Source organism: Cyprinodon variegatus, unplaced genomic scaffold (assembly GCF_000732505.1).
Source record: "Cyprinodon variegatus isolate N-32 unplaced genomic scaffold, C_variegatus-1.0 Scaffold143, whole genome shotgun sequence".
Lineage (NCBI taxonomy): Eukaryota > Metazoa > Chordata > Actinopteri > Cyprinodontiformes > Cyprinodontidae > Cyprinodon > Cyprinodon variegatus.
The window spans coordinates 883,980-909,603 of NW_015150596.1; the positions used below are offsets into that span (position 1 = coordinate 883,980).

Sequence of the window (25,624 nt, forward strand, 5' to 3'; positions counted from 1 at the left end):
CCGTTATTGTTTTCATTTTTTATTCATTGCTCTTTCTTCTTTTTTTTTGACACAGCTAATCTATGGACAAACGGGGGGTGGGGGGCAGGGGGCAAAGGGCTTCAGGTTTTAAGGTTTATTTTTCCCTTTTCTTTTGGGACAGAAAAGCAGGACTTCAAGCATGGAGGACAAATAATCAGATTCACACCAGGTTGAGAAGAAAACAGGAACAGTTAAAACCGAGACACAGACACAACAAGAAGAAGGAGAGTCAAATATATGGAGGGGGAGGGGGGTATTAGAGCTGGGAGGAAAGTGTCCAGGTGAGAGTGTGACACAGCTGAGTGTGAGTGTGTAGGTGTGTGTGTTCAAGTGTTTCAGAGGGTTTATTATTGATCTAGTTGTTTTCACCGTCTTCCTACATCTGCATCATCCTCTTTTGGTCATAAAAGTTTAACCTTTTTATCTCTTTCATTCTCGTGCTTCACACTGCATTATTCTACAGAATTTCTACTTGTTTACCCCTGATTTTTTTTTTAAATAATAATCTTTATTTTTGCAGGCCAGTCTCCTGGCTGTACATGAACTATTCCTACAGTAACAGTGCATGTCTGGCTTATAGATTCTAGTGTTTTTTTTTTAAGTCTTCCCCTGCATGTGTGTTTTCAGGTGTTGCATCTGTGTGTCAGTGTGTGTCTGCATACAGCATTACCTCCCTTCTTTCCAGTCGAGTGCATAATTAATTCATTTCTTTCGCTTGGCTCTTTTGCGATTGTATTTCTCCTGAATTTGAGTGATCTTTCTTTGTACATGGCTCATTCCTTGTTAGTCGTTTGTGTCAGTTTGCGTGGGCATTTTGCGTGCGTTGAGTGTGTGAGTCAGTCTCGTCCGTCAGCTGGTTTCACAGGACACTTGGGTTCCTGAAGTTATGGCCTGCGAAGCGAGCCTGGTCGCCCAACTCCTCCTCGATCCTTAAGAGTAAGAGACACATAGATTTATCCACATGAATATGTAGCATTCAGAGTCCGGCACTCCTTCCTGTGCTCTGCTCTACTCAGCCCAATCCTTTTCTAAAAGATTCTCTGCAATGATCCAGCCTCATGTGAGACATTGGGTCAGAAGCCACTTGATATTTATTTCATAAAAGTAACAATATATTTAAAAAAAATGGGGATTTCCCACATGAAATACCTGCCCTCAGCATCATGGATCCCCCACCTTACAGAGAGCCTGAGCCACACAGTTCCATCTTTCTTTGTTTTTTGTCTTTTTAATGATAGAACGGGCGAAGCTTATCTTTCAAAGCTTATCTTTCTGGTTGCTATAGCGAAGCTGATCCCAATTAGTCTTATCCTGGTTAAATAAAGGTTGATTATGTTACTTCTCCTATTTTAAATGTTGGCATGTTCAGATTAACTGTAGTTATTTCCTGATTTATGAGGACCGAATCACATCTCCATCACATAAAATGCATGTTCTCTTGTGTCATCATATCTTTGAGGGTCCAGTAGCTGGGATGACACTGTAGATCTATTATAAACAGTTAGCAATATGGTTCTATTAACCTATACCAGAATATGATGCAAACAGTACATATAAAAGTGTTTAAAACAAGAAAAACATTACAGAAAATGAAGACAAACCTTTTCATCTTTAAACTATCTTCAGCATAAACAGATCCAGTGTTTGGAAGTAAGATGTTCTCTTATCTAAGTAATTAAATTTAACGAGGTTTGTTCTATTTCTGAAATGGGAAATTATTTTGTGTGTAAAAATGTTGATTTAAAAGAAAATGTATGCTGATTTGCTTACAGACCAAATAAGAAGTTTTAAATTAAACATGTTGTCTTGTTTTTCATTTGAGTGTACTTTGCCTGTATTCAACAATTTGCCTTTTCTTATTGGTTAAAGCCCCTCTAAGCCTCCTCTTCTCCTGGGCTTCCACAGCGGCCCAATGGGATTAAACCGCTGAGCCGACCACACCTCCTCCTAGTCTCCCTGCTCCCTGAGGCTAACGACTGGCTCGGACACATGGGGTGACACCAGCAATGCCGTTGACTGTCACGTCAATTAGCTCGGATTCTAAGTACTAAAATAGCGCAGGACCTAAGGAGATGTGGTTCTGCAGAGCTGCTGCTCTGCCTAATTTGATTTAAACTAAAACTAGACAAAGGTTGAAAGGTTTTTAGCACTATAGAACAATGAATTGAAAATGAGACTTTGTATTTACATTAAAGAAAAATGCTGATAATATTCCATTTATCTGAGATCAAAAAAGAAAATTTTGAATTTAAGTAAATCAGCAAATTTTAAGATGTAAACTTTCAGATATGTAAAAATAATAAAGTATGGGAATGAAGTATAAGGTCAAGATATATAGAACACCTAAAAGGTGTTAACGGTTATTTCTCTGCAGCTGACTGACCTCATGAGCTGGTTGTATTTGGCCAATCGCTCAGATCTGCAGGGGGCGCCAGTCTTAATCTGCAATAGAGAGAGAAGTAAAAAGCAAACTAAGTTAGAAGTAAATTGGATAATACGAGTCAGAGATGGGAGTTTATTGCTAAAATTGTAAAAGCTAAAGTTTCAAGGTTAGCATGCACAACTATTTTTAAACCAATGCATAAAAACACATAATTTGCCAATTTCATGCACTGATGGAGGATTGGGAGGAGATGGCTGTTTGTTAATGTGCATCAGACTCTTTACCTGTCCAGTGCAGAGTCCCACCACCAGGTCAGCAATAAAGGTGTCCTCTGTCTCCCCTGAGCGATGGCTGACCATCACACCCCAACCATTGGCCTGGGCCAGCTTGCATCTGAAAGAAAGAGGCGGTAGTTTAAGGCATGACCTAAAAAAAAAATGTCTGTAGTGTTAAAATTAAACATAGAATGACAAAGAACCTATGTAAAAAATTATTACCCTTGTCAGTTAAAGGTATTTTGTAAAAAAAAAATGCTACTCAACTGTTTAAATACAACATATGAATCAAAGTATGTAATCAAACACGAGTTTCTGCGAGGTTTTATTGTGTATCCTATCAGGACTGATTAGATATACGTCATATTCATTGTGTCCTTGCCTGCTGTAATGGCTGCATTTACAGCCACGCAGATGTGGTAACAAACACAGTTTATGTAATTTATTTGTTTATATAGGGTTTTATTTACAGAGCCATCTCATTGTTTGGATTTATTCATGACCATTACACTGTATCCCCATATTAATGCACATTCTTTAGTTTACCCTTTTTTTTGTTATGATTGTGTTTAATTGATATTCTGTTTGAGTTTTGCAGCAGCTCCAGTCGAGCAGGAACCAGCAGGAGGCCGATGGGCTGAATTGATTTGTGCCGTACCACAGCAATGCTATCGGGGGAAATGGGGTTTTACTTCTTAGTTTAGTTATGTTTCTGTACGTTTTGCCCCATGTGTTTATTTTGTGGACTGATCATCCACTAGTTGCCTCATTAAGAGAGGTCAGTTTGTTGGAGTTAGTCTTATATTTTGATATTTTGAGTAGTTATGGTTCTTTTTACCTATTTTCTGGATCCATTTTTGTATATGTAATTTATATTTTTGGGGGGGTTAAATAAATTAACCCTGTTTTTTGACATGCACTGTTCTTACTGCTTGATCTGTAACACCTGCACCCAAAAATGTAGCACACATGCTAGAAAATCAGTCAATCCAACATTTCCCCAGCTTGAGTCTCAACGTCCTTCCAAGCAGTCTAGATCCCTCTTAACACACAGAATTATCTTATAAGATTATCTTCAGAGCCATCACCATAATATAGCCCAAGTTCAAGGTTAGATTCGTCTATAGGATAGTAAAAGAGGATAAATGTAAAAGGGAATTTCACAGTCACTGAAGCACAATATCCATCTTTTCTCTTCACTCATATCTGCAGTTTTGCATGTATTACCCTCTTAATTGGGGAAGTGCATTAATCACATTATGATTCATTTGTAGCTGCAGGTCATTTGACAAGTTAACAGCATGTAAATGAAGACGTCAGCTGATGCTCCAGGCTTTTAGGGATCTTGCACTTAGCCAGCTGAGCTCTTAAATATATCAGATTAATGATGCAGCGAGTTTTTTTATGAGATGAGTCCAATACATCACTGCTCGTGTCACTGGTCCTGTTTTATCATTTGATCTCCCTCACATCCTCTACTCTATTACAGCTGGACGCTATGACTGATGGTTTCATAAGACAGAGGGATGTTAAGACTCAGATTTATGTCACAGACAGAGAGTGTACCTCTATGCATAGATGAGTACAGATGAAATGAGCAGAGATACCAGTTTTTATTAATTTCTGGGCCTGTATTTTGCAGTGAGCTTACTCCCCCCTGTTTGCACGTTTGCGGGAGTGACTGATGATGAGACACAGAAGCCTTTATGACCCAACAAGGTCAGAGCCTCCAGGAGGTGGTTCTGTTTGTTCCTTTTAATTTCACAGAAGAGTGGCTTCAGGTCGCCTGACTTAGATCTTTTTGATAGACCCCTCAATAATGGTGCTTAGATCAAAGGTGAAATTTGTAGTTGGTCTGTCAAAATGTTCTGCAGCAATACATGATTTTTTTGCTTTTAACTTATTATTTTCAGCTGGTCCAAAAGTTTTTCCTCATCTATCTAATGCAGCTACTTTTCCAAACCACCTTATGATTGCAGCCTTTCCCTGACCTTCTCTTTTGTTTGGAAAAATATCAGATTAGGGTAAATATTGAGCCCTTAAAGTCTTACATGACCTAAAAAGGGGGGGGGGAGTTTTTTGGATCCTCAAAAATTCCAATAAAGAGTGCTAAATTGCTTGTTGAAAATAAAAAAAGTCATGTTAAATTTGTGGGAGTGTTGCAAATGATCTACTAAGACTGAACATGCATTTAAAAACATCTGCAGAAGTGGTACGGCCGCCCTATTTGAATAAGGAAATTGCATTTAAGTCGCTTTAAATCTCCACAGGGCCTCTTAACTGTAATACAGTAAATGAAGATGTGGTTTTAAAGAAAAGGGAAAACATTTTTGTGTTGACTAACATCTTTTTTTAACTATTAAAAAAACAACCCACAGTTAATTAAGGATTAAAAAGCAGACATACGCCTGTATTGCTTCAGTGACGGAGCCGATCTGGTTTACTTTGAGCAGCAGACAATTACATGCTCTCTCCTCAGCAGCTTTCTCTATTCTCTTTGGGTTGGTCACCGTCAAGTCGTCTCCAACGACCTGAATCCCCACTTGGGCCGTCAGACGGGACCAGGCTTCCCAATCATCCTGGTCAAACGGGTCCTCGATAGAAACCACTGGAAGGAAGTAGCGATGAATGATTAATTCTGGGCGAAAACCAAAAGGACTTTCTGTTTATCGATTATCAGACAAAAAGTTTTGCACCTGGGTAATTATTGACGAAGCTTTGGTAGATATCAGCCAGCTCTTCTGCACTGATGTGTCGGGACGAATCTGGCGGGGATTTGAAGTCCAGGTCGTACTTGCCCTCGCGGTAGAACTCTGAGGCGGCCACATCCATCCCAACGACAACTTTATCTGTGAAACCTGCTTTCTCTATGGCAGTCTGCAGCAGGTCCAGTGCTGAGTAGTGACAGAGAAAGAAGGAAGAGGAGATTGATGCATGATAAAAAGTTAAGAAACAAGTTCTTGAGAGTAAGATGGCATTAATTTAGGTATTTTCTAATCAAAAGCATTTCCTCACCCTCACTGTTCTCCAAGATGTTGGGAGCAAACCCTCCCTCATCTCCAACATTAATGGCATCCTGGCCGTATTTCTCATGAATCACGCCTTTCAGTGTGTGGTAGAGCTCTGATCCTATCCTCAGGGCCTCCCTGAAAACCAAACCATGGGAACAGGATGATAAAAAGATTTCAACAGGAAACTAAAATCCGCCAATTAAAACAGGGTATTTTTTTTGGTAAATAATAAATACAAATTCTGTTTAATTAAAAAACATTTCTTACTTGAAAGACTCGGCCCCAACAGGCAGAACCATGAACTCCTGCATGGCAAGTTTGTTTCCTGCGTGAGATCCTCCATTTATCACGTTGAAAGCCTGGAAGTAGAGCGAGCAAAATGGGATAAGAAACAGCAGAAGAACAATAAAGGTAGCTAAATATTTTCAACATACAGCTGTAGGTATTTGTGAACAAGGCTTACAGGAACCGGCAGCACAAGCTCTGTGTTTCCAGCTAAGTCGGCTATGTGGCGGTACAGTGGGACTTCCTTCTCTGCTGCACCGGCTTTACAGATGGCAAGGGATACTCCCAAAATGGCATTAGCTCCATACTTCGCTGTTTGACCGGACACATGATGGAGAAAGACAGAAGTTAGCATCATTAATTGTTTTATGATTGTTGTTTTGAAGGGACAGAAACATGAAAGTGAGAGCAAGAAACCTAAACTAAAATGTCCTCTCACCCAGCTTAAACTCTTCCTTACATCGAATTAATTCTCTCTAATGAGAATGTGATTAAAATGTAAAATTGCTTTTTGCTTTTTATATATCCAATATTATCAGCTACTTTAGTCATAAACAAGGCCATAGGTACTTTTATTTGTTATTATTATTATGATTGAATACTTTCATGCAATTTTTTTGTTTGGTTTTTTTTTATAAGAACTGATGATTATGGATGGGAAAGGTAAAAAAAAACATGCTTTACAAATAACTGACATTTATTATATATATTGATTGTAATCAATGTTCTTAATGTATCAAAACATTATTATATATCACAGATTGACAGACGAACAGAGGGACACAGGAAGACATAACTTTTGAAATCTTTAAAATTTAATAGTGTTCACAAAACTTATTTATTACTCCTTCAAATGACCCATTTTGTAAATTTTAAAACTGATTTAAAGCATCTTTTTATGATGCTACAATCAATAAAATGATGAAAATGGAAACTTTGCAAGCTAAACTTATTTTAAGTTATGAAAATAAAAAGAATTTGTTTTCAGTTTCTGCTCTCTGTATTTTTCAGGTAATTTACATTTAGAACAAGAAAGTGTTGAAAACAGGAGTATAATTTCCTCCATTACTGTGTTTGTTTTCTCAGATAACTTTAATTGAAATTAAAGTCTTGCTTCTCTCATTTTTAAACACTTAATGAGTTACAATTTTTAACTAATGAAAACTGTTGCTTAAATTTAGAAAACAAGTAGATATGTAGGATAAATCATGAAGACTAAAAAAGGATTTCGTTTTAATACGATAATTAATACGGCAGAGTGATACTTATTGCCGTCATTAAACACTTTAAGGATGTTTTTTGTAATTTGTAGATGGAAGCAAAGACAAATAATTATTTGACTGATTTGTTTTGTCAGGTTTATTCCACCTACTACTATTAATTTATCCCAACAAACCTTTTTCATGGCTGTTAACTGTGCTTCCAGGAATGATTATTTGTTGTGTTGTGTAGATGAAATAAATCCAAAGTGCCTTTATTCATTAAAGATGTGAGTTTGTGTTCTCTGAGCCAAAGCAATCTATTTGATCTGTCTTGTTCCCATCTGTATTTATGCAGCTTATTGCTCTGCAAAGGACTCTGTGACAAATGAGTCTTTGGTGCAAATATATATATATTTTTTTTAAAATATGTGAGAGCTGCTAAACATGGGAGCTTTCCTGCTGGCTGGTAGAGTCTGATGATGTGGTATTAGTCATCCCATCGGGTTCTGACTCACATTTGTTTTCTGTGCCATCCATTTCAATCATCATGTTGTCCAACTGCTCCTGCTCCACCACACTGATACCCTGCAGACAGAAAACATCCACATCGATATTTCATAAATGAGCACATTTATAAAAGCTTTAAAAAAGCTGTTTTAATTTTAATCTGTTTCTTTGAGGTGATTAAAAACTTGCCTAAGAAATAAACATATAAACAACGTATAAATTAGCGTGTTTCTGTTCAATAAATAAACTTTTTTTATCAACAGTAAACTTAGCGGTAATGTTTGAGTTTGGTTTGCTTTATATATATTTTTTTTATTATTGTTTTTGTATTACTATGTTTTAATATGGGAGGTAACTAATATATATATAGTAAAAGAGGACTGAAGTGGGGTGTTTAATCATTAAAAATGCATGTTAATGATATGATAAATAACTAAAAAAATAAAGTTTAATCCATAATGGGGGTGCCTTTTTCAGCTACCGGTAAATCTGCAGTTAACAGTAGAACTAGCAGCCTTTTCTCACTACTGCTTTTCTACTCAGTCTACATCATCACTAGCTTTTCTTATGTGAATGCAGCCATTAGATCAGAATGTGCTTATACCAGAGTCACGGGCAGTTTCAGTCTATGAAAGTCTGAATTCAAGTGTTATAGGCCATGGTGTGGAGGCTGTATCAAGAAACTTTCTGAGTTATCTTGAAACTAGTTATAGAAATAATACATAATGCTGGTGAAGATTATCAGTCATCTAGTTCTAAGTCATTCCAAAAAAGTTAAAAAACAATCCACTGGACTTTGTTTCCAAGTTTAAAGACGTTTCTTTTCCCATCCAGGAAGCTTTTTCAATTTAAAATGTCAGAAATAGGACATACAACATGCAAAGGAGACGCAACACCTCGCCTGTCCAGCCAGGCCAACAATTCCCTCTAACGACCCCCCTTTCAGAGATATAGACAGGTATCGGGTATTGCACGCTAACAAAGAACACAAACGACTTCCCATTCCTAAGGGGCGGACCTGTTCGTCCGGTTCAATTTGCATGTTTTTTAAGCCAAAACATTAGCCATAACAACTAGTGAGGTAATAGTGGTAAAAATATAATTTTAAATAATATAGGTAGGCCTTCATGGTCAAAGAATCCAATAATGTTGACAAGATTAATATGAAAATTTTCGCTGTATAAGGGAAACAAGCTGCTTAGCAAAGCTCTCTTCCATTTAAGTGCCTCTCCAGTTCAATGAAGTTATTGGACCCTAAACAAGTCATAAGTATGAGTGAGAATCAAAGAATTTAATTGAAATTGTTTATTCGTCACACTCAAAGATTAAAAATTTAAATATCAAAGATTGAAATTAAATTCAATCATTCTTTATTTCAGACAATGTTTGGTCCAAAAAAAAACAAAAAGCAAAATCTACAACTACCATTAAACGTACGGAAATAAGAACACTGCTGTCCAGATAAGCACATTCTCCAGTGTTTCCAATAACAAGAGGTTTATGTGATGTTACTTCTTTAAGGCTTTTTTTAATCCTCCAAGCATGTTCTGATCACAGGATTTAAAGGGGTTACAATATTTTTCACAAACACCTGCCTGGTACAATTCCAGTTTTTCACATTTTAATCATACTGTAAGTCGCCCACAGATGTGCAGCGAACAGTGGAGTACAGTAGGCTTTAAACAGAGCATCTTTGATCTAATCAGAACACGTGCAAAATTGCATGGCACTATGTTTGCTTTTGCAAAAAGGTTATGATACTGTCTATGTATATCATCATCATCATCATCATCATCATCATCATCATCATCATCATCATCATCATCATCATCATCATCATCATCATCATTCTCCTCACAAAAATCCCTCCTAATAATGTGACCAAGACATTTAATCTTCTCCACAACAATTAATACTGAACATTGTTTGACAGAGTGCAGAAGGGAAAGTCTTAGTTCTATTCTCTTTTGTCCTAACATTGATAACCACAGGCTTTTTTTGGTTTAAACCTTATGTCATATTGAGGACCATATTCTAAGTAGAAATTGAGCAGTTGTTGCAGAAAAGGGGGATATGTTGACTAAATCATCTGCTTTAAGGACATGGTTTAAATGTTGGTCTCACAACACACTTCCTGTTTTACTGCCTTTTTTTGTAACTTAATGCTTAAGTATTTTAAGTTAATACTCAGAGCTCTGTAAGCGCTAACCTGGAAGCTGCTCCTGCTGCGGTGCATGCTGGGATAGCTGTCAAGCTCAACAACAAGACAAGTCTGCTCTGATGCATACTCGGTAAATAGGGAGGGGCGAGAACAGCATCCGGGGACATCCATTCTCTGTCTTGTGTTCTTGTTTCGTTTTCACGAGAACGCACAAGTACGCATATTGAGAAATGGCAATAATTTTCATCCATTAGATCAGGGGCCTGCAAAATTGGCTTTGTGGCTCACTTAATATAATAAATGATGTGCTCTTGCCCTTTTTGGGTGTTCTTCAACCACCACCAGCCCCATGAAACAACCCTTTCATTTTCAGTTAATTTTATTCCCATTGAATATATAAAAACATTTTTGCTGACTTACAGAGGCAATGAGGGCTGGTGCCAGAGAATCATTGATGTGTCCAACTGCCTTCAAAACACCTAAAGGAGAAAAACAAGGAGGAAAAGGCAATTTTTTTTAAAAAGAGGTAAATAGAAAGAAATGTTGTAGAAAACTTTTTTTAACAAAGATATTGTTCTTTTGAACTGAAAGTGGATATTTTATATAGACAAACACAATTAAACAATGCTGTTCATTCAGATGAAGTGAGCTTCATGTTTTAGTTATAATAAAGACGTATTTTAATATTAACAATTATTTATATTTTTTGTCGTTGTTGTGAAATATATCAGCAAACTGTATTTCTGCAGTTCACTCAATTAACAACATCAAAAAATATCTAAAAACTTTACATTTTGTAAACAAAAAACTTTTATATCTAAAAGTTTATGACTGTTGATTAGCTTTATTTCAATTTAAGTCAAAGGGAACTGAATGTGGATGCCCAAATAATTTTATCTTCTTACCTTTTCCCTTGAAGCGACTTTTGTCTCCATCTCGTAGCTCCAGAGCCTCGTAGATCCCTGTGGATGCCCCGCTGGGCACTGCAGCCCTGAACAGACCTAAAAACAACAGGAGAAAATTATATTAAAAGGATTAAATGTCGTGGAAAATGGCTGAATTAATAGGCAGGTCACACAGAAAATAGTATGTGAATGCAGATCCTCATCTGAATAATCTGCTTTCATTATTCATATTTCATATTTCACTCAGTCTTAATGTCATAGTTAGATAGTTTTATACTTTTGGTTATAAAATATTTGTTTACTTCCCTTCTAATCCTGAATAAATTTGACTATCTAAGCAAAAAGAGTCCTAAAGACTGTCTGTTATGTTTTTAAAGTAAAGAACCTTTTTCTGTGCGAAGATCCACTTCCACTGTGGGGTTTCCACGGGAGTCCAAGATCTCCCTGGCAATGATGCTGATGATGGACATCCTGAAGGATAAACAGTGACGTTACCAATACGTTAAACAATTCATAAATAAACCGGTAATTTTAAAAATTTGATAAATAAATGGCTTTACAGTAAACAATAAATGCATCCTTTTATTTTTCTGTGGCTGCATTGTGAAAGATTGTATTTATATGGATACACGTCAGTTTGCAAGATGCAGAAAAATAAATCCCACTATAGGGGAGTTTTTTTTTAAGGCACTTATTCCTCACATTTTGCAAAAAGGCTTAGGAGTATTTTACCTCAGAAAGATGTTTTTCATTCTATCTGATTCAGCTGCAAGTTAATCTGTTAAATTCATTCTCAGTCAATTCGACAAATACTTGTAGATCTTTCAGCTATAGGGAGGCTGCATTAATATCTAGGTTGAATGGATATTTAACTAAATAGTTAGAACTCAGCAAATATTAAATTATTGTTTGCAAAAATAAGGACAACTGATCTGTGACAAAGTTACAATTACATTTTGAAAAAGGAGTAGATTATAGTAGCAGACTAGATAGGAGCACAACTTGCATTTTTCTTATGTAAAAAATACAGCAGATCTACAAAGCATCCACATTTTCACCTATAATTTATTTAACACATTGCACTGTGCTACACTAACTAGGAGGTTATAAATATAGATCATAAAAGCATGGATCATAATGTAGTAAGCCAGTAAAGCAGCACAGGCGAACCCAGATTCACAATAGAACAATGAGACTCGGCTAGATGGCCAGGAAAGAAATGAGGCTCTATCTTGTTCACTTGTGTGCTATCTTCCCCGTATCTCTGTTTGCACTGAACCTGTTTACTACTTCAGCCTTTTTTATCCCAGGAGAAAGAGCTCGGAAACTCCATCAGCACTAATGCAGGCTGGATGCATCATGTGGAGCTAGTCTACACCTCGAAAAACAGCTCAACCTCCAGAGCTTTCATCTAAATGGGTCACAGCATTAGCGCGTGTCTCAACCAATGATCCGGGGAAATCTTGGCACCCTAATTTATCATCAAAGTTTCCATTCTTAACCAGCACTGGCTTCTTTAACAAAGGTGTGTTTGTACCCAAGACTTTTCTCCATTTTGACGTTTAATGAATGAAGCTAGGCCATCGTCTGCAGCAGATAGGGCCAATTTTAATGATAAGAAAGCTTCGCACATGATGCAGAGGACAGAAAATAATTAATTTGAAACCATAAATGAATAAAATAAATAAAATTGTAAAACTTGATATAGTATCTTGTAATTACAAAAACATCTGTAGAATAAAGAGCATCAACATAAAAAAATATTCATATGTGGAGGAAAAGAGGAATTATTTCAGGACAAAGCAATAGTAATGATAGCATGGGCTGCTAATTTCTGTTAATGCTTATTTCTGGAAAAAAAATTTAAGTGTAGATAAATTCCTATTATGAATCATGGCCGCTTTAGATACCGTATGTATAAGTGTTTACTTTTCTGAAGTACAGGTTTTGTTTTTTTCTTGTTTTTAAACAGCTTATCTTTAAAGCTATCTACATCAAACCTCATAATGGGCTTTCATAGAAGACCTTTGAAATATATTGAAAATATGTTTTATTTTTTATTTTTCCAGCAGCAGGGAGACGGAACATGATATAACGGAAAAAATAATATTGACCTTTACAGTTTTTCTCTGCTTTTTGTCACTTTATACGTGCAATTTTTCATTAAGGTAAAACCTAAAAAGAAGAGCCATTCTCTGCCTGACATCACAGGATTAAAAATGCATTAATTCTGTTTTTTTAGTTGTTTTATTACCATGACGTTATTAGCCCTCACAAAACCAGCAAAGTAATTAAACCAGTCACCTTACTGGCATTCCTCTTTGATTATCTGTGCTCTTGCATGGAAGTTTTCCCTCCTCCTTCCCATTGATATTCTAAACACAAAGACCTATAACTGCAGCAATATGTCAAAAAAAAGTCCTTCTTTGTCCCTCTTTGCAGTATGAATACTTTATTGATTTGTGAGCTAAATTTGGCTTGTAGCTTGGAGAAACCTGGCGCTGTTATTTTCAACTGTACTGACAGAAAGATGGAGAATCAGAAATAAGAGAAAAAGTCTCCACTCCTGTTCCCTCCTCACTGTTTCAGGATGAGATAACTCGCAATATTTTGTCACTTAATGATGCAGGCAACATCTTAAATCAATAAACTGCATTTTCTTGCAATATTCACTTGGAAGGTTTGTTTGCAAAAAACGTGCAAATGTTGTTGATGTGAATATGTTTTAAGAAATAAAACCATTTGCTGCATATTTACTACCATAATAGTTTGTTTTGTTTTTTATTGTGATTCTGAATAAACTCTAAAACAAGCTGAATCAGGTTACTTGTATGTAAAAATTAATCCTAATTTATAGTATAATGGCTCTGATGTGTTTATTTTTAGTGCATTGTAAACAGTTCTGATGAAAGGTTAACATAAACTCATTATGGTTCTGGAAACCACCTTATTTTTGGTCTTCTACAAAGTTATGTGAAAAAATCAGCCTTTTATTGGAATTTAAGGATTGCAAAACAACAATTTGAACCATCTTCTTTCCTGGGATAACCTATTTCATTCACATTTGATTGTCACATTGCTCAGACCCGGCTTTTAAAATATAGACCATTCATTTTCTGTCTGTTGCAGTCAAAGAATGGGCAAAATCATTTCAGAAAACCATCCAGTCTGCTTCACTTTTGCATGGTTTTGGGACCGTTTTCCTGTTTTAAGACCCCACAGCCTAAGTTTCCATTTAACTTAAAGAAAAGTAGTCTTCCCTCACCATGACTAAGTCCTGTGAAAGGCATGAACCGGTGGCAGTTGCAGCAAATCAGCCTTAGGCTCCTTTTTTACAGTGAAAGACATCTGGTTCAATGTTCTCTAAGCTTCAAATCTTCTCCTTAGCAGCTCCAAGCATACTTCCACTCACTATGCCCAAAGAGTAAAACCCTTTTTCTAGTCTGACCATAAAATATTTTCGCCAAAAACAAACATTTTATTTGAGCATTATGGACCTTTGGTTTGTTTCCTCTGTGTCCCTGATGATCAAATTGAATTTGGATGCTGAGACACATTTTCCGGTTTCATTGCTGGTTTATGTTCTTTGTTCCTCTCATATTCTTTCTGAATATTCAAACTAATTTCCTTCCATCTAAGTGAGTTCAGATCAGAAGGGGGAGACACTGACAGTACCGGTATGTGGTTTCCCAAACATGCATCAAGATATGTTATATTTTGCAAGGAGCAAACAGGGTTCTGTTTAGCTACTGAATATTTGTAGAATCTGCTTAAAAGCTTTAATCTGTGCCATGAAACCACCTTGTTCAATATAAACTCTTTAGATTTTGCATAAAAAATGTTCATCAGAGACTCAGGATCACTCAGACTTTTTTTATCGATATTGTATAATCTTTGTAACAGTTTTTATTGCATAAAGATGTTTGATGTTTCAAGTTTCAATGCACCCCTGATGGATTCATTTAATCTCACTGAGACTGTGGAAAAAACATAACACTGAATGACGTGATGGAATCTCATCTAAATTTCAAAATGAAAGTAAAAACTCTAAACCTGAGTCCTTGGAAAGGCAAATAGATGTTTCCTCCTTATTTACGTTCTCAGTTAGTGATGTTTAAGCTTTAATTGCCTGTTTATACTACTCAGGACAACACAGATGACTTAGTTCACCAGCAAAATGACTTAACTGTAATAAAAATAAAATAGAAAACTACATTATTCACACTGTAAGTGCCGTACTATGGCAAAAACGCATCGGTCTTTAGTTTTAGTTTTACTATATATTATATATATTAGATACTACCTTCAATTATTCAATCAAAATATTTGTGTTTGTTATTTTAAACAAAAATTTCAGAATAATTGATATATGTATATTTACATTTGAATGAAGTAATTTGAATGTTTGAATAAATGTGGTTGTTTTTATATCTAGTGAAGATTTTATATTGCAGTGTTTTTTTATTCTTTATATATCTATCTTGTATTATCTTACTTTTCTTTGCTGTGACTGTGATGTGTATGTTTTCTTTCTTTCTTTCTTTCTATCTATCTATCTATCTATCTATCTATCTATCTATCTATCTATCTATCTATCTATCTATCTATCTATCTANTTATATTGCAGTGTTTTTTTATTCTTTATATATCTATCTTGTATTATCTTACTTTTCTTTGCTGTGACTGTGATGTGTATGTTTTCTTTCTTTCTATCTATCTATCTATCTATCTATCTATCTATCTATCTATCTATCTATCTATCTATCTATCTATCTATCTATCTATCTATCTTTCTATCTATTTATTTTTATTTACATTACCTGGGCTTAATCCAGACTTTAGTTAGACTTGTAAGTTTTGCAACACATTTTATTTTCCTTAGTAAGCTTGAATTGAAGCAATAACTTCCTGATAAGAAATAATTATTTAACTTTATTTACAGTGATTTAATATACCCAGTATATAGCAACATAAATACTTCCTTTGTTTCACCTAAGCTTCACTATCCTCCATCTTTAAGTGGCACTTCAGGATATTTAACTTTTTCTATAAACCCTTTCAGACTTTGCTCCGCTCTCAGAAGATGGTTAAGCATAGCAGTGACAGACAAAGTCTGTCTCATTCAGTTCTTTCAATTATTGTAAGTCGCAGGGCTTCACAGGGTCAGCAAAACGTGTGGAAAGTGTAAATAGAGCTCAGCACAAGAAAAAGGCAGAGAGGATGCCTCCAGCTTAGAGAAGTATCTGCTTGATCAGGAGTGAAAGGAATTGAAGCGTGGGTGGCTTCTCTCCACAGGCAATCATTACTTTTATGGATACTGGTTCTCTTTTTCTTTTCTGTGATCCTTTGAGGCCCCGCCCCGCCATACTGCAGAGTTTTCCCAAACAGTTCTATCTAAGGGTGGAGTAACACTGCATAAAACATAAACAAGCAGATTTTGCATCTCTTATTAAAAATATTTACTCAATTAAAAACTTACACATGGTAATAAACCCCAAGAACCCCCCAATGCCTTTTTTAGTGCAGTAATAGTTTTCAAATGTAAGTGGTTTATGTTTTAACCTTGCTTAAACCTATAAAAAAAAATATACATATATAATATATTCTTCTTCTGTGTGCAGTTCAAATAAAAAGATACATCTTTATCAAGTTTAGACTATGCCTTAAAGAGTGCATAATTCATTGTTAAAGAGTCAGTCGTGCATGCACAGACATCATTAGCATCCTGCTGCAATTTGCACCATCTAATATACATGAACACATGCTCCTTCCACCTAATCTGTCACCACCTCAATAACACTATCGCCTGATCAGTCTCATCTTGGTACATTTTTTCAACCTGATTTCTTACCCTTGTTTTCTACATCTTCCTGTGCCTCTCACCCTTTGCTGTTGGTACACGTTGCTGAGTGTTATGTAAGCTCTACAGCAGCAGCAGCAGCAGAGAGGGAAGGAGGGAGAGAGGGAGGACACCCATGTACGCATCAAACCACACCTAACAGAGACTGCAGTGCTCAGCAGAAAAGATACCAGCCCTGAACACACACAAAACTCCATACACTCAAACAAAACTAGGTGAACCAGGGCTGGACTAACATGTCTATATACTGGGAGTTGTAAGAGGGTTAAATAAGTAAAGAAAGGAGATGATTATCAGAATTATATATCTGCAAGGGAGACAAAAAGAGGCAAAGCTGTAATCATTTCTGCTTTGAATTGGAAGCCTATAGTTTAATCTTACAGCATGTTTAACAAGGATTTGCTGGCTGCAGCATGAAGCAAAAACAAGTCCAAAACTGCTTTGTTAATCGAGCTATGATGACTGTTGTGGCCGATTAAGTACAATGAATTAATTAGAAAGTTTTTAAAAAAGTATTGAGATTACTTAAGATATGCAGCAAACTGAAAACTGTCATCAGAAGAAAGGTTTGGTCATAAAGAGATCCACATGGTCATTAACAATAGTCAAGGAATCTGTTTACATCAACTCCTACTTCACCAACTGAATGTCACCGCACAAATGAAGACTCATCAAGACATTCTTTTAGTCTATCATTGCCCAGCTTTAGTGAGCCTTTGTTATAGCATTAGTTTCCAGTTTTTAGCTCACAGGATCATGGTGTTCTTGTGCTGCTGTAGCTCATCTCAAAATCTTCTGTGCATTAAGGAATGGCACTCTGCAAATCTGCTATACCTTTCCTATCCCTAACTAGCCTTTGTTGCTTTTACCATTAACTCATGTCATCATGTGAGGAGGCGAAGGACTGAGGCAGTAAGCAGACATTGGGTGGCACATGATGGTGAAGGACTATTTAATGCAAAAAACAGCACCAACAGAAACACACAGTAACAACTAGGGTTGACGAAGTCAACAAGGCATATCAACAAGGCATATCAACAATGAAAAGGACCAGACAAGGGGCAACTGAAGGCAGTGGGGCTTAATAAAATGTATTGACAACTTCAGGAAAACAGGATTACATTAGGACAGCAAGTGTCCAAAAAAAAAAAAAGTCAACCCAAACAGGGTGGGAGGAGGGGGTATCATTAGGAGGGCAAAAAAAGAACCCAAACAAAACTAGTCCACAGTTTAGGTGATCAACCAGGAAGATCGCCCTTACAGGCACACAGTTCAGGCAGGTAGTGCAGAAGTCAGGAGGCAGATTAAGGCAATGAAGGAATCAACAGAAGATCCAGTAATGAGTTTAGCTAGAAGCCTTAAGACCACAAAGGGGGTTTGAAAGATGGCAAGATGAGATCATGAGGGAACTCAGTAGCCTGAAAACTACAAAAAAGCTCTACCATTACCCGGAGACAACGAAGGAGCCTTGCAAAGGCACAAACGTCAGCAAGCAGCTGACTTTTGATCCTACAGCAAGCAGTTGAGTCTGTTTATATAAACTCCTACTGAACCATATGAATCTCACAGTACAAATACAGTCTAATCAACACATTATTCTTCAGTCTATCATTTTCCAGCTTCAATTAGCTTTTGTTGTAGCAAGCAGCTGACTATGATCCTACTCTACAGGCTCTTCTCAAGCCTGTAGAGTAGGATCATAGGGAACCTCAAGAGCACTGGAAAACTAGACATCAGGAATACTGGGAAACATAAGATCGGTAGCAATGGGTTCCTTGACAAGGCTCAGCTGCTGTCAGGAGATACATAGCGGGCATTGGGACCTGCAAACCATAAAAAGCAGGCTTTGAAGGTGTCGGCTCTTGGCGTCCATTGAAGGAATTTCATTGAAATTCCTTCAATGGACACATCCATAGCCTGACTGCCCATGCACAGGTGCAGGCTATGGATGTGGCAACACTGTGCTGAATAAATCTTCACAGGAACCATCTATGGTGCAAGGTAGAAATCTTGGTAGTGTATAAGCAATTTATGCCAGCCTCTTCTCTTTGACAGTGCCCTGCCCTTAGGAGGGGCAGAAGAGCTGAAGCAATGGGAACCCATTCCAGGGGGTGGAATGGTGACAGCCATCCTCACCTCCTCCAAACCTCAGCATAAGCACTTCTCACCCTTCAAACTAAAATATTCAAACAGCCTCATTTTCTCTGGTGCTGATACTTTGTCCTTCCTTTGGTATGATCCTACTGTCGTGGTTTGGGAAAGCGAATGATTGAGGCTATAAGCAGACATCTGGAGTCAGATGATGATGAATGAGAATAAATTACAAAAATGGAACATTTGGAACAGGGAGGAATGATGAGGGCTCACATTGCAATTACATTTTTGAAGAGTTTCGATCAGATTTTTGAGTTAATCAATGCTGATGATGGTCTAAGATGATGGACTTGTATTTGTACTTGTGCTGTTGAGTCCCAATCCTGCATTATGCTGCATGATACAGTCAATCACTGTGTTCTTTTAGAAAGACCTGAAAGTTCTGTAAGACCCAATGGAACTGCATTAGTTTGGTTTAAAACATATTTGTCTGGCAGATTTCAGTCAATCCATCCATTTTCTGTCATGGTTATCCCAAGTGGTGCTGGTGCCTATCTCCAGCTGTCTACAGGCAAGAGGTGTGGTACACCCTGGACAGGTCGCCAGTCCATCGCAGGGCAACACAGAGACAAACAGGACAAACAGCCATTCACACACACACTTAGAGAAACCACTTAACCTAACAGTCATATTTTTGGACTGTGGGAGGGAGCCGGAGTACCCGGAGAGAGCCCACGCATGCTCAGGGAGAACATGCAAACTCCATGCAGAAAACCCCAGGAATCGAACCCGAAATAAGCCTGGAGCTTATTTCTTGGTACTTCAGAAATAAGCTCCAGGGTTCTTTCTGAAGTACCAAAGGGATCATAGAGCCACTTCTCTTTACTATATATATATAAATATATGATTTCCGTTGGTAGAATTAGCAGTGGATAAATTGTCATTGTTATGTATATGATACTCAGCTATGTCTGTCCATTCATGCTTATATACTAACCTGTAATAAATGTAACAAACCTTTCTTGAGGACAGAAAAACCTGGATGATTTTAAACTTTTTACTTTTAAATTCAGATAAAGCAGAAAATTTTTTTTTTTTTTGCTTCAGAGTCTTTGAAGATAAAAGGTAAAATGGGAGCTTAAGTTCAGTTGTCAGGCTCCTCTCCTGTAACAAATTTTAATATCTGAGGTAGCTACCCTATGTACTGTTAAGACTAAGCTTAAAACTTTCATATTTGATTAAGCTTATAGTTAGAGTGTATCAAGTTAAACTGAGCTATATCTATAGTTTTGCTGCTTTAGGCTTACATTGCTGGAGGACATAGGGACCACTTTTCAGCAAGCTGCATTTGCATTCATTCTCAAATATTTATTTATTTTTTTAATTTTAACTTCTAAGATAATGTCCTCTAGGGCTTTTCTCGTCATAGTAGCTTCATCTGAACTACCACCCTATTTTTGGCTGTGACACCATCTTGAAGGGAGGCATTCGCTTGCCTCCTGCCATCGACAATGTCTTGAATGAATGATACAGTTGGGTTTGTGCTTAGTGGTGCTTTTCTACTAGACTTTGCAATGTGCTTTTTTTTCTTTTTTGACATTGAAAGGTTTTAACTGTCTCTTTCATGGACAGAGCCACCTATGGAGCTAGTTTACCCTTAGCTTCTCTAACATATAAAGTATTTATAGATCAGTGCTTCTATGTTCCTTTTCTTTCGTCTGCTTCTCTTTTTGCTCTTTGCAAGGGATTGCTGCAGAGTAAATGACAAAATGTCTAATGTGGCAAATTGCTCATCCAGGAGGAGGGAATCCTGCAAAGTCAATGACTGCAATGCAATCAGCTGGGTTTCTTTAAATAGAAAGCTCTTATCCTATCTGTCTGTATGATTTGATTAAGTTGTCTTTGTAAATTGCTTTAGATGGCGTTTGTTGAATTGAAGTTAAAATTGAAACATTTTCCCATTAAAAAGGGAGAACTAATTAAAAACAAGAAGAAAAACAAACATCTCCCTTGGTGCTCTTCCTATACAACTTTAATGCGTTTATGTCAGCTGTATGTTTGTTTGTCTATATGTAGTACATCATCACCAAAACAAATTCTGCATGTTTGTAAAACTCTACTTGGCAATGAAGCATTTCTGAATCTGAAGAAGGTATTTCATCTTGTTTGTTACTTAGTTTGTTGGCACTAAACTTAAAGATCTTGATTTTAAACCCAATAAAATCCTTACATTTATTACAGATAAACGGTAATGAAACTGAAAGACCTTAAAAGGTAAAAAAGGTTGTCTCTTGCTTTTATTTAAGAACTAAATTATTGACATTCATCATGTTTTTATTCTAGTTCGTTTAATACTGCAGACACAACAAACTAAAAAAAAAAAAAATAATCAATTAAATCCAACATTTTGCTGGAAAACTGTCATTAAGTACGGTATTCACAAAGTTTTTATCTCAACTTAAACTAAGTCAGCTACTTTCATATGAATTAATTGTGCATGTTATCATGAACTCTTTTCGGTGGTGAAATTGAGAAGCATTTATGAAAATTTCTCCTAAATTCAGGAAAACCTCTTTCTCCTACTGAGTTTAATTCTTTTATGTTGCATCAGTGTCATTTCTCCCAAACTGGAACAAGTTCCCATCTTTTTTTTTTTCTGTTTAATTTGTTTTATTTTATTTGTCTTTCTTTTTAATAAGTATTTTAAAAATGTCCTATACAGTACTTTTTGTCACCTTGGGTGCATACAGTAAGAGATTAATGAAATTTGATTGATTGATTGATTGATTGATTTAACATTAATAATTTGTTGAGCAGAACTGTCAAATCATAACCTTTTTTTATCATTTAATTTTAGATTAAATCAGATTTTGATGTAAGATTTCAATCGAAGTCCAATTCAATCTATAACAATATAACACAATACAGTCAAATTCAGTTGATTGTGTAATACCAATAACTTGTATAATTACTTGTACAATGAGTAAAAGGGTAAAAAGCCCAGCAGAAAGCACCAACTTTTAGAATTTGTTCTAATCCCTTTCTTCCATTAAGCTTTAGGTGACAGTAAAAATGAATAATTTCACTTTAAAAGCTTCCTGCTGGTCCAGGCTCAGTACTCCAAGTCCACCAATTACTAATTTACAATTTCTTAGACTTTATTAAATCTGTTTCATAACCTTTTTTTGTTAATGTCTGAAATTATTCTCCATCATTGTTTTCCAAATATATTTGTGTCACCTACCATTTTTTTATTAACTATCAAATGTGACAAAAAAATTCAATGCTTTTCCCATTGTTATAAAATGACAACATATGGTTGAAAGCGGGTGCGTAATTTGATCAAGATTCTTTCAAGAAAATCTAAATATGAGCAAAAAAGAGAGTAAGAATAAGGAAATGAGCCCTGAAACATGGCTATGCTTGTGTGCAAACATAGAGGAAGAGAATGGGAACAGCCAACAGGAAGGAGAGAGGGAGGGACGGAGCGATGAAAGACGTAACGGGAAGAAAGAGGAAACGACGCAGAGTGATGGAGAAATAGAGAGAAAACAAAAAAAGGGGGAAAAAAATGGATGAATAATTAAACAACCGTTCAAAAGTGGAGAGATGGAGGAATGTAGAGAGGGGGAGGAGAGGGAAAAATGGGCAACACAACTGTGGCATATGGTGCACACAGCATGCAATTAAAATGTATTACTTTAATGTATAAAAATTAAAGGCTGATATTATAAATACATATTTAACATACCTAAATGGTTCTAACTGCTAGTTACTAAAGTTGGTACCTATTCTACCTCTGATTATGACAATCATTTTTAACATTAATCTAAATTACTTGCATTTCATGTTCTCCTGTCTTAGAAATGAACCTCAGTATCCATTACCTTAGCACTTGTAATATAGTGTCAATAATGATTTGGTTCAAATCAATCTTTATTTCCCTCTCTGAAGAATTGTGCTCTCAAATGTTGCATTTTTTTTAATATTATATCTGATTTTATTTCATTTTTTAAAATCTATTGATGCCATTTGACAAGTACTTCTACACAAACTTACAAGGTGAACCAAAAAGGTGAAGATATGAATCCTTCACAAACAGTTTGGTCATCAGCACACGGTGAAAACATAATGATCTCAGCCTTTTTATCCAACGCAATTATTATTTTAATGAAGTCTTATTCATTGAGATAAAAAAAACAGATGGTCCCTTCTCTCCAACAAGCTGCCATTTAACTGTGGCTAGAGAGGAGAATGATATCAGTAAACTAACTGCTGTCATGTAGAAATTACAAGGAAAAACCCATAAAACATGATAGAAATATGTTCTTTTTCATATTACACCCACAGAATCTAGCAAATATGCTATGTAAAGTTATCTAGACCTTTCTTCCAAATCAGAGTTTGTGAAATACCCATTTTTTTATTTTTATTTTTTTTTTTATTAGAAAGCCATAGTTTTAATTCAGGATGTTAGAGTGTTTTTAAAGGATGTTGTGGAAAATTCCTTCTTTCTGTTTTCTTCTGATTTGCTTTTTAAGTTTCCAATTTTAGACAAAGATAATATAATTAAATGTCTATCCATCCATCATCCATTGCCAGTACATCAAAGGGCATAATTACAATTCTTAAAAATATTGTTTTGTTTATTGACGGAGAAATGAGCACCATCAAAGTTTTTTTTCTTTCTCATTCTATGTTCTATCTCAATTGTTTTAATTTAGCTACATTGGAGTTGCCCTTTAAAGTCTTTCCACAACCTGTCAATTAGATTGAAACCCCAAACTTTGACTAGGCCACTCTGGAGCCTTTATTGTTAGGTCATGAAGAGGTGAACTCCCTGCATAACCCGAAGTCACTTCAGAGGGATGGACGTTCCAGGTTGGGACTTTCTGCTCAAGAGCAAAATATGTGGCTCTATCAACAGTGACAAAGTGACGTGTATATTTGGGGTTTTATATTGTGATTCACAACAGACTGAAAGCTTTAAAAATAACTTTTTATCCCATTCGATACACATAGATCTCGTTGATTTTGTTTCTCAAGTTCTCTTAAATTTCAAAAATTCGGCGGAAATTTTTCCTGAGTAAAATGAAATCATACCAAGCTCCCATAACAACCATCTAAGCATATGTTGACTTTAAAAACTAGATTTTCCTTGATATAAAGATTAACTAAGCTCCGTTTTGCAGCTTACCTCACTATGTTGATTCATTGAAGCTAAAAAGTTCTCCTTATGTTAAAGTAGTAAGATGCCTTTGCTCTCATGTTCCTGCCCCATCATTCCACACAATTAGCCTTGATAAACCAGAGACCGTTATTGACTGCAGGATCCCATCTTTCTCTCTCTCACTGTCTCCAACACACACACAGAAAAACTGCAGCCAAGACTCACATGAGCAAACACCAGCCATTTTCAAAAAGTCAGAGGGTATTCAGGTCAGTCTTCCTTTAAGCCATGTTATCACCTTCCAACCATAGATACACACATGATATGCACCGTGAATGCATTAGTCTTTATACACTATGTTTTTGCCGGAACAACACTTAGAAACAAATCATCCCTCTTCAACCACAAGGACACATTAACACCAAACAGCTCATATAAACAGACACACACATAAAGTCTACATGACAATAGGACAGACTAAAAAACATTTGACTGCAAGATGTATAGTGATGCTGAAACACACACACACATTGTTCTCCTCACCCTTTCTCTTCCATCAGACACATTTACACACTCACCAAGAGCTCAAACTGACACACTGTGCATGCAGAGGGAAAGCTCACACATGTCTCTCTCTGCACCCACAAAATGCACTTGACAGCCATTTTCCAAACATGCATGAAGCTGCAGCACACAAACACAGTGACACCTCTAACATCTCACAGCCGCACACACTTCATATAATACTGTCTGCTGTCCACAGCATGAAGCCAACATCAAAAAATGAAACAGAGGGAACAGGGATGGAGGAGGACAACAGTCAATGGAGCAAAAGATAAGAGAAAGAGCGGAAATCCTGCCTTTACCTGCCGCCCGTGAGTGTGTCAGTGTGTGTGTGTGTTCTGCCTCGCACGGCAATGGAGAAAATACTGGAGAGGCTGAGCAATGAGAGAGGAAGAGGAGGAAAACAGGAGGGGAGGAGGAGGGGGTGAGATGTGTGACGAAGGGGGGGGAGGGGAGATGACTCAGAAGGGAGATGGAGAGAAGAAGATGAGTGTTAATTAAAAAGGAGAAGATGGACCAAAGGTTTGGATGAGAGGATAAGGACACGGTGCAGAGGCTGGATGTCCGACAGTGGTGGTAAAAATAGATGATGGGTGGACAGCTTCTTGTCTCCCAGTGTCTCTGCATCTTTATCTTCTGCTGTAGTGGGGTTCACTCTGTATAAATGCAGTTATATAAGCTCCAATCTCCACCACACTCATACATGATGTTCCTCTAAACATCTTTGCTTCTGCTGCTCAGAAAAATGATGATGAATGATAGAAATTGCACTTTCTATTGTGGCAAATGTGTAAAGGAGTATGGTCTCATTTAAGGTGATGGTCAGACGGCTTTTCAATATTGTAACTTTAACCCTAAGATGATAGAAAGAAAAAAATTTCTTTAACCACCAGAATTTCCCCATTGTGGGACAATAAAGGGATTTTCTATTCTATTCTTTTCTATTCTATTACATCTCCTCTCTTTTTTTGGTGTTTTGTCTGCTCCTGCCCTCGAGCTGTGAAGTTAACCCTTTATTTATTCATATAGACCACTGTGTTAGAGCACAAAGAGATATGAGAGAAATGATAAACATGTATAAAACAAATTAAAAGCTGTTCTCTCTTTTGAACAAAAATTAGGCAGTTATTACATCCCTGCAGGGCTTCATGAATCCACCCAGAGGTTGGATGCTTCATCTTTTTTT

At 36.5% G+C, this 25,624-nt stretch overlaps 1 protein-coding gene across 1 annotated transcript; it reads right to left on the minus strand.

The window, feature by feature from the left end:
• Window positions 1-520: 520 nt before the first annotated feature.
• On the minus strand, window positions 521-24,835 carry LOC107086089 (gamma-enolase). Its single transcript, XM_015376842.1, has 13 exons — window positions 24,741-24,835; window positions 11,136-11,221; window positions 10,751-10,846; window positions 10,266-10,324; window positions 7,693-7,762; window positions 6,154-6,287; window positions 5,958-6,049; window positions 5,695-5,825; window positions 5,376-5,573; window positions 5,086-5,287; window positions 2,689-2,797; window positions 2,405-2,463; window positions 521-950 (listed from the first exon to the last, which is right to left on the minus strand). Exons 2-13 carry the CDS (start codon window positions 11,218-11,220, stop codon window positions 881-883), a joined length of 1,305 nt encoding a protein of 434 aa, XP_015232328.1. The 5' UTR covers window position 11,221; window positions 24,741-24,835; the 3' UTR covers window positions 521-880.
• Between the last annotated feature and the right edge of the window lie 789 nt (window positions 24,836-25,624).

Coding starts and splice junctions, on each gene's coding strand:
- LOC107086089 (XM_015376842.1), bottom strand. CDS start 11,220: ATGTCCATCATCAGCATCATTGCCAGGGAGATCTTGGACTCCCGTGGA. Junction 7,763..10,265: donor CACCAGCCCTCATTGCCTCT/GTAAGTCAGCAA, acceptor TTCTGTCTGCAG/GGTATCAGTGTGGTGGAGCA. Junction 6,050..6,153: donor AGCTTGTGCTGCCGGTTCCT/GTAAGCCTTGTT, acceptor CTCTACTTCCAG/GCTTTCAACGTGATAAATGG.